The 9,654-nt window shown below is 44.6% G+C and overlaps 1 protein-coding gene across 1 annotated transcript; it reads left to right on the top strand.

The window, feature by feature from the left end:
- The first annotated feature begins 1,336 nt into the window (after positions 1 to 1,336).
- LOC144682946 (protocadherin-8-like) lies at positions 1,337 to 9,293 on the top strand. The gene is made up of 4 exons (XM_078545870.1): positions 1,337 to 4,519; positions 7,843 to 7,910; positions 8,106 to 8,245; positions 8,515 to 9,293. Exons 1-4 carry the CDS (start codon positions 2,093 to 2,095, stop codon positions 8,928 to 8,930), a joined length of 3,051 nt encoding a protein of 1,016 aa, XP_078401996.1. The 5' UTR covers positions 1,337 to 2,092; the 3' UTR covers positions 8,931 to 9,293.
- The last annotated feature ends 361 nt before the right edge of the window (positions 9,294 to 9,654 follow it).

The raw sequence follows: 9,654 nt of genomic DNA, 5'->3' as shown, positions 1-9,654 counted from the left end.
TTGTGTGTTTTTAAATTCATTCATGGGATGTGGTTATGCCAGCATTTATTGCCCATCCCTAATTGCCCTTGAGAAGGTGGTGGTGAGCTACCTTCTTAAACCATTGCAGTAGGTTCTGGGCATTTAAGAGTCAACCACATTATTGTAGGTCTGAAGTCACACATAGGCCAGACCAGGTAAGGATGGCAGATTTTCTTCCATAAAGGATAGTAGTGAACCAGGTGGGTTTTACCACAATCAATAATGGTTTCATGGTCAATGTCATCATCATCAAACTTTTAATCCAGATTTTTATTGAATTTCACCATCTACCATAGTGGGATTTGAATCCGGGTCCCCAGAGCACTAGGCTGGATTACTAGTCCCACTGCGCAACCGCCTCCCCCCTGCCGTGTGCTGTCCACTAAAATGGTTAATCATACAATCAGTTAACACAATCAGGTTTGTGGGCAATTAACAATTTGTCCACCTCCTATTTTGTAACAGATGGGGTGTGAAGACCCCCTCCCCACCCAAAAGGTACACACATATGCCTCACGACCGCTAGGGTTCCTCCAGCAGCTACCACCCCCAGCCCCCCAAACTATGTAGTGTCGATCAAACGTTGGTCCAGCCCAGCGAAATAATATGTGGATGGAATCTGGATTCTGAACAGCAAAGTGTATTTCAAATGACCTCATCTTTTGACCTAATATTATTTTAATAGTTAGGGCATGGTTTGCATTACAAGATTAATATCCTAGTCTGGTTGTTGCTGCTATAACTGATTTATTTTGCGCTTAATTAATATACTGCAAAGGAAAAGTTGGTGTTTTCAGGAAGGGCATTAGAAAGTCATTCATAGGGACTTTTACAGACGGTTTGGGGGTTAATATCTTGGATTGAAGCCTTTCCCGGACGTCTTTAAATCAGACCCCAAACAGACCGCTGTTCTTCAGTTGTCCCTGCCTGTTCGTAGTAATAACTGGACCTCATCTTAGCGAGATTTGGTACCATGGCTCATTAAACACTTAAAATTCGACTGAATGTGAACATTAAAAAAGTGTAATGCAATTTTGTTACAGCTTAGTAGTATTAAAACTTCAATGACTCTTCAAGCCACATGATCCATTTTGTTGACAGCCATAAGCGTTTTATTGCCTTCACAATCATACCCTATAGAATCCTTTGAATGCAACTAACCATTCACTGTCCAAAATCGCGTTAAAAAGATTATAAGCTTTACTGTGCTGTGACATTTGTTACAATTTAAGGATGTATGATCTTTTCAACTTGGAAACCTAGCAATTCCAACAAAAGTGTAACATTAAAGAAAAACTGCAACATCTGTAAAATCAGAAATTCTTTATTGTAATTGCAATTTCACGAAGGGATGTAACATTACAGCAATAAAAATATAACGTCCACAAATCAGTACAAATAACGCATGCAGAGGGAAACAACTCCGAAATAAAATCTCCGAAAGTGATTGGCCCTGATCATCAGCAAACACAAATAAATCAAATAAGTAAAGCTTAGCCGGTCCTGACAGTTGCACTCTCGCAGTAGCGAGAGTGAAATATATTGGTAAATATAGTAAACTAAAATATAGTAGCTTTCAGTGAATTGCAGAATTTGAGATTGGGGAAATCTATATTAAAAATGATCTCGAGTAAGTCTGAGGAGCAAGAAAAATTTTGCAGAAAACAATATTGGCTATATTGTATTTTTAAATGTTTCTAACTGCTGCCAAAAGATAAAAACGAGAAGTTCGGTGTGAAAACAAGGCAATGTCCAGCATTTGTCACTTACTATTTGAAAAATATTTGTCCTCAGTTTGTTGGGTCGAGTTGCAAATGTCCCGAAAGTCAAATACAACTTTTGCTAGCCTGGGGGAGGAGAGGATTGGCTAGTGACTTTCTTATTTGCATGTAATCGCCAATAAAACGGTCTGTGGCAGTGGAGTACCATTCACTTAGAAAGATATTGGGGTGTCAGCTTAATCCTGTTTCACAGAGTTTATAGTGACAGAGGTCAGCAGCGTCTTTCCAGTTCTCAGTGCGCCAGAAGTTACAGTGAACATTTTTTATTAGTAAGTTTCAAAGTTGCGAAGATGACTTCCGAAAGAGGCAGAGGCAAGTTTGCTGCTCCAGTCTGCAGTCCCTTCAACCTCTGCTCTCTGCTTCTTGTACTACTTATTGCCCCAATGAGTGACTGCAAAACAGCCAAGTATTCCACCTACGAGGAAGAATTGCCCGGCACCGTGATCGGAAACCTGGCCGCAGATTTACAGCTAAACGCGGCCGCTGGTGGCCCGAGCGGTTTCCGATTGATGCAAAAGTCCAACTGGTCCCTGGTCCAAGTTGGGGAAAGTGACGGGCAGCTGACGGTCGGGGAGCGCATTGATCGAGAGCAGCTCTGCCAGGGGGAAGAGCCCTGTCTGCTCGTCTTCGACGTGGTGAACTTCTCCCGGGAGAAGTTCCTCCTGATCCATGTGGAGATCGAAGTGAAGGACATCAACGACAACGCCCCCCAGTTCGCCAAGCCGGAGATGTCAGTGGAAATCTCCGAGAGCTCGGCGCTGGGGACCCGGCTCCCCTTGGAACCGGCGCTCGATGCCGATGTCGGCGCCAACTATCTGCAAAACTACCAACTGTCGGCGAACAGTCACTTCGAGCTGGAGGTGCAGAGCAGGGCGGACGGGGTGAAATGTGCCCAGCTGGTGCTGGTCCAGGAGCTGGACCGGGAGACGGCAGCTCAGTTCAGCCTGGAGCTGAGAGCCCAGGATGGAGGGAGTCCACCCCGGACAGGGACAGCCCAGCTCCAGGTCAGGGTCCTGGACTCGAACGACAACAGGCCGGCCTTCCAGCAGAGCTCCTTCCTGGTGGAGCTGGATGAAGATGCGCCGCTGGGCTCCGTGCTGCTGGAGCTGGAGGCCGTGGACCCGGACGAAGGCCTCAACGGGGAGGTGGTTTACGGCTTCGACCCCGCGGTGCCCGCCGACGTGCGGCGCCTCTTCCGCCTGGACGCGCAGTCCGGCCGCTTGACCCTGGAAGGGCCGCTCGACCACGAGAGCAGGCCGAGCTTCGAGCTGGACGTGGAGGCTCAGGACCTGGGGGCAAACCCGGCTCGGAGCGGCTGCAAGGTCACCGTCCGCGTCCTCGACATCAACGACAACGCGCCCGAGATCAGCATCACCCCGATGGCCTCCAGCAGCTCCGGCCTCGCCTACATCACCGAGGCGGCGGCCAAGGGCAGCTTCGTGGCGCTGGTCAGCACCTCGGACCGGGACTCGGGCCACAATGGCCGGGTCTCCTGCACTCTGTACGGACACCAACACTTCCAGCTGCGGCCGGCCTACGGCAGCTCCCACATGATCGTGACGGCGGCGGCGCTGGACCGCGAGCGGGAGGCCGAATACAACCTGACGGTGGTGGCCGAGGATCAGGGCCCGGCCCCGCACAAAACCATCCGGCCCTACACCATCCGGGTGGGCGACGAGAACGACAACGCGCCCTCCTTCTCCCGCAGCGTCTACCGGGTGTCGCTGCTGGAGAACAACCAGCCCGGTGCCTACATCACCACCGTCCTCGCCCGCGACCCCGACCTGGGCCTCAACGGCCGGCTCACCTACCGCCTGCTGGAGCCGGCCTCCGCCCGCCTGGCCACCGTCGACCCGGCCACCGGAGCCATCTACGCCCTCCGCTCCTTCGACCGCGAGTCGCTGCGGGAGGCCGAGCTGCGGCTCCAGGCGACCGATGGCGGCTCCCCGCCGCTCAGCAGCTCGACCACCGTCAGCCTGAGGATCGCCGATCGCAACGACAACGCGCCGCTCGTCACCCAGCCGCTGCCTAGCAACGGCTCGGCCGTCGACGTCATTACGCTGCCGGGCCACGCTCCCTCCGGTTACCTAGCAACGCGCGTGCGGGCCCGGGACGCTGACGAAGGCCTGAACGCGAAACTGAGCTACCGGATCGTGAGCGGGGAGCAGGCCGGACTCTTCACCATCCGCACGGACACCGGAGAAATATACCTCGGCCGCCCGCTCACACCCGCCACCGGGCCCCTGCGGCTCATCGTGGCCGTTAGTGACAGCGGCCGCCCCCCACTGTCCGCCACTGTCACCCTCAGCTTCACGGCGGCGGCGGTGGCTGCCGAGCCTCCCGGAGGAGTCGGGTCGCTGGGCCAGGGGAAGCGGAGCTGGGACACGTCCTTCATCATCATCGTGGTGCTGGCGGGCGGCTGCGTCGCCTTGTTGATGGCCATCATCGGTGTAACGGCGACGTGCAATAGAGGCGGAAAGGCGGCGAAATGCGTGGTAAATGCGCCAGTGCTCGGAGTTCAAGGCCACCTGCTCCGGGAGGAAGGCGGGAGGCGAGCAGAAAGCGGCGACAGGCCAGCCAGGAGCAGCGAGCTGGAAGCGGCGGACTTGGCGGCGAGGAATGAGATGGAAGTTGACGGAGCTCCAAATTCAGAAGGCATGAGGAAGGGCGTTTATCTGCTTGAAGCAGACCATAAAGTCGGTGTCGCCATTGGGGAGGTAATTGAGATTGAATCAGTGACGGGCAAACTTTAATCATTCCACCTTCAGTTCACCAACTGTGAATTTAATAACTGATAGCTTACCCCTGACCCCCAGTCATTCATGTGCAAAACAGTGCAGTACAATATTAAACAAAAATAAAAATAGCTGGAAAAACTCAGCAGGTCTGACAGCATCTGCGGAGAGGAACACAGTTAACGTTTCGAGTCCGTATGACTCTTCAGAACAATATTAAGATTTGTAGCGTAGCTTGATTTTTGTGCTAGCCTTTGTTTAATCTGACGATACTTTTTTTTTAAAAATCACATCTTAGAGTTTGTGTTTATTCTCAGGACGTCCTAAAGCGCTTTACTACCAATGAAGTGTTACAGCACAGGAGGCCATTTGGCTCGTCATGTTTGTGCTGGCCCTCTGAAGTTCACCTAGTGCCACTCCCTTGTCTTCTTCAGTGTAGGCCTGCAAATTTTTCCTTTTCAGAAAATGTTCTAATACCCTTTTGAATGCCTCAATTGACGCTGTCTCCACCACACAATCAGGCAGGATCCTAACCACTCGCTGCGTGAAAATGTTTTTCCTAATGTCGCCATGTGGTAAATTTGAATTATAGTCACTATTGTGATGTAAGAAACATGGCAGTCATTTTACCCATGGTACGATCCCACAAACAGCAACAAGATAAACTGTGTTTTTGTGATGTTGATTGAGGGATAAATATTTCGGTACAGCATAAGAAAGTAAAAGGCTGTAATTCTGGGAAAAGATAGAATCCGGTAGAGTATCATGCTCAACATGATGAAGTTGCTGCAAGCAACACAGTGACATTTACACAATAACATTTCTCAATGTGAATCATATTGGAAGGCTAGGGGTGCTATTTTGCAGTGATAAAGCAGTGCAGGGAAATTTTGTTCAATAACACTCACGAAGACAAAGTATATCGTCAATACTTTCTTCTCTTCATTGGCAATGTTATTATGGATGAAATGGATCTTGGGCAGCAGTGCAATACGGACAATAGCGAATTGGCAGCCCGTTTTACACCCTGCCAATGATACTTGCAGTTCAAGAAAATTGAATGGGGCGTTAAGCAAGCTGATGATTTGCCATCACTAGTTTTACACTTCAGCCCAAGATCAATTTAATCTCCAGTGTGTTCTGCATTTTAGTATAAAGTGAGTTCACTGAGGTCTTTCAGTAGTATTGGAGCACTTTTATATTGCAACTTTGACAGGATTCTGATCCAAGTCAAGATGGAAGCAATGAGATGTACCCAGACAAAATGCCTTGGGGTTTAGTTTCTTCAAGGTGTCACACCTAGCTTAAAATGTTCTATATGGTGCTCTAACTTGAGAGCTATGTATATGTGGAGTTCTTTCCTAGGTTGGAACCTTTCATTTGGGAGCCAGGCAATATAAATGAAGTCAGGCTCAAACTACGGTCACTAAGTCCAAAAAGAAATCATCCTTAAACTGACAAAATGGCCCAGAGCTTTCAGCAGCCATTCGTTACACTTGCACTTTCCCCACTGACTTTGAGGTTTTGCTTTGGAATGTGCTGTGATTAGCCCTGTACAGGGGATCTGGGACTTGTGTGAACTGGGGAAACAACTGTTTCTCTTTTATCAATCAGATTGAAGAATGGTCAATTGAGCAGCATAGAGTCTGAACCAGAAATGCAAGTTAGAACAGTTAATTCAGCGCCAAATTATATATAGAGAAGGGTAAAAGAGAGATAAAACAGACAGAAAAAATTAAGAAAACAATTTTTAAATCTCCAATAATAATTTAAAGATTGAAGGAATGAGACCCCACTCTTGTAAGGTTAATCTTCAGTGCCAGAGAGGTTGTTTGGTTGTAGTTAAGTCATATCACATCATTAAAAGGGTACTTAGACTGGAATGGACAAATCCTAACTTTTTCTGACGAGTTTAGTGTGGATATCACAAGCCCAGCATCTTCACGCTTTTCTGAGTGCTTCAATGCCGAACCTCTCGGTGAGATTCCTGTATATTAAAGCTTCTGGAAAAGCAGGGCAGCTCCAACAGCAACTTCTGTCTTTCCACATTTGACAGCACATGGGCTGTCGCCAAAAGTTGCTGTCCAATTTACACTTCAAGAACAGTATGTGCAGATGGCCTCACCATTATTTGTACCACAAAATCCTGGCCATTATTGTGAATATAAAATTGCAGTTTTCAAAATTACTTTATTCTTTGTTATACTGGAATGTATGAACATTAGGTTTAGGCTATTCAGTCCCTTGGTCGGTTGCACTATTCAAGTAGATCATTGCTGATCTGCATCTCAATGCCCATATATGCACTTTTTCTCCACTTCCTTAACCTTTAAACTAACTAAAATCTATTTTCAATCTTGAAAGCTCCAGTTCTTATAGCACTTGCACCCTTTTGGGTGATAGAGTTCCAGATGTCTGCTATCCTTTTGTGTGATAAAAAAAAAATTGCTTCTTGATTTTGCTCCTGAATGGCCTGCTCTAGTTTCACTGGATGCTTTATAATCGGACAAGATTTGATAAAAGTAGGAGACCCATCATACTTACTATATTACAAAGGAGAATTAAAAGTCAAATGATGACCATGAAACCATTGTTGATTGTTGTAAAAACCCATCTGGTTCAGTAATGTCCTTTAGGGAAGGAAATCTGCCATCCTTACTTGGTCTGGTCTCCTTGTGATGTCAGACCCAGAATAATGTGGTTGACTCTTAAATGCCCCCTGAAATGGCCTAGCAAGCCATTCAGTTCTCAAGGGCAATTAGGGATGGGCAATAAATGCTGGCCCAGCTAGCGACACCCACATCCCATAATCGAATAAAGAAACAGAGTTAACTGCATTTAGTAGCTGACTCCTTTTCATTAATGCACATTTCAGAATTAATTTCTAGTAACTATATAAGGTTACACACTAGTGACAATGAGCACCACCGAATGAACAAAGTATCATTTTTGTTATGAATACAGCTTTTTATATGCCTCATTTAATAACTAAGTACTTAATAAAGCTTCCAACAGCAAAAGTGTGGAAATGACAACTGATGGAAAGTCGCACAGTTCCATTGTGTGATCGTTGATCTGTGCACAGCATGAGTGTGTATTTGGAACAATGAGTTTGTCAGTTCTGTTCATGTGTATCTCATATGGAAGTAATCATTTCTACTTTTTCTTCAGCACAAGTACTATGATTTTATAGTCACAGGAACTAATTGTTATAATAATTGAACTATATTTTGTGCAATTATATAAATGAAGTAATTATAATATTTCATTTCTTTGTGTTCAGTGTTTCATTTTGTTTGTTTTAGAGCTTTATGCCAGAGCCTGGTCTCAATCATGGAACCTTCTGTGCAGTTGTCAATCACCAAGATAGAAAGTAAGTAGAGTATTCAAGTTAGTGATGTATTTGATTTGCGTTTATAGGCATTCTATAGAGTCAGAAATGATAATGAAGAATACCAGAATTTGTTTTTCCCCTGCTACTTCATTAAAAACATGAAAATATTTAATCTCCAAGTATTTTTTTTAAAGAAGAAAATGTATTTAATCTTTTCTTACCCCTTCCTTGCAGGACCCTTACACATCCTGGTCAAGATATATTTAGTGGAAAAGACAGTGGAAAAGGGGACAGTGACTTCAATGATAGTGATTCTGACATTAGTGGTGTCGGAGTGAGAAAAGGAAATACACCTATTGACCAAAGACAGAATGGTAAACAATCTACAATTAATCATGATCACATTATGAGTTAAATTTGAAACTAATTTAATATACCTAGTGTGTTTTATTAATTTATATACAATCATCTAAATTATTTTTTAATATGGCAAGACTAACCCAAGCTTACAATTTACCAACTGAATTAACATTAATATATTTTATTAGTGATTGAAATTTAGTCAAAGAGTCCTTATTAGAATATGATGTTAAAATCCACCTTTGAAGTCATGGATAATTTTTATCCTGCTGTTCCATTTTAGGTCTGTTTCCCTGCCGGGAAGAAAGCCAACAGCCTTGCAGTTCTGACCCCCATTACAACTTGACCTCTCAAATGGCAGAGTGCGGCAAATTCTCTTCTCAGTCAAAACAGGGCTGCATGGTTGCTTACTCTTCAATACCTGCAACATTACTACATTCACCTAGTGGCGAAGTCACTTCAACTTTGCAGGATCACCCCTTAAAATATACTCAGCAATATGGGCACTTACCAAAGTCAGGACCTCAAACTTCTGAAAGGGTTTTGCCCAGAGAATCTGGAAGGACAGTTTCCTCATTTCACCCATCAGCAATACAGAGACACAATAAAACAACTTCATCAGCACATGGTGTTTCTGGACATAGGTACCAAACCAGCTATCTTAACACAGCGCTCTCAGAAGTGGCCACTTCATTTTGAACTCTGAAAGAAAACACTGATTCATTTTTATCATTGTTCAGTTGTATTGGCATTGACTGCCATTAATGTGCAATATATTCACTTCTTCTGTGTCTACTTGTAGAAAAATGTTTGGATGAAAATCTATGACCTTGTGTAAACCATTATTGAACATTTATAGACACACACTTTTCAAATAATCTGTTTTTGAATTCAGCAGTTCCATTTTAAGATATACAATGCAAGCTCTAAAATACAGCCACATCCAAACTAGTGATTAACTTAATGAAAGAAAGAAAAGTTTACTGGTTAACATAACATACTGTAGCGTGATGTTTTCAATTTTTAAATGTTTATTGTAGCTAATAAATCAAGCTTAAAGAATATTCGGGATAAAATGAAATAATTTGTGGATTAATTAGGTTGTCCCTTCCAATAAGTTGAAAGCTGGTTTTCATCAAACTCTGTTAGAATACATATGGTTTTTATAAATCACTGTGGTGGTACCACTGTGAACACCTTATCTGTATATATTGAAATTAAATCATTTACAGTAGGGATAACTTCAGATTAAATTTATGCAGAATGCAGTGATGGACTGCTAAAATAGTAAACAGAGGAAATCTTGCTCTCCCTGTTTAAAAATAAGCATAAAACAGCAGCCGCGTGCTATTTGTGTTCATGTTTCAATACATGGCATTATAAAATGGTATGAGGGAAATTTATCACTGATCAGCTACAAGGC

This window comes from Cetorhinus maximus, chromosome 7 (assembly GCF_964194155.1).
Source record: "Cetorhinus maximus chromosome 7, sCetMax3.hap1.1, whole genome shotgun sequence".
Classification (NCBI taxonomy): Eukaryota; Metazoa; Chordata; class Chondrichthyes; order Lamniformes; family Cetorhinidae; genus Cetorhinus; species Cetorhinus maximus.
The sequence above is the reverse complement of the archived record's forward strand: the minus strand, read 5'-3'. Positions and strand labels throughout refer to the sequence as shown.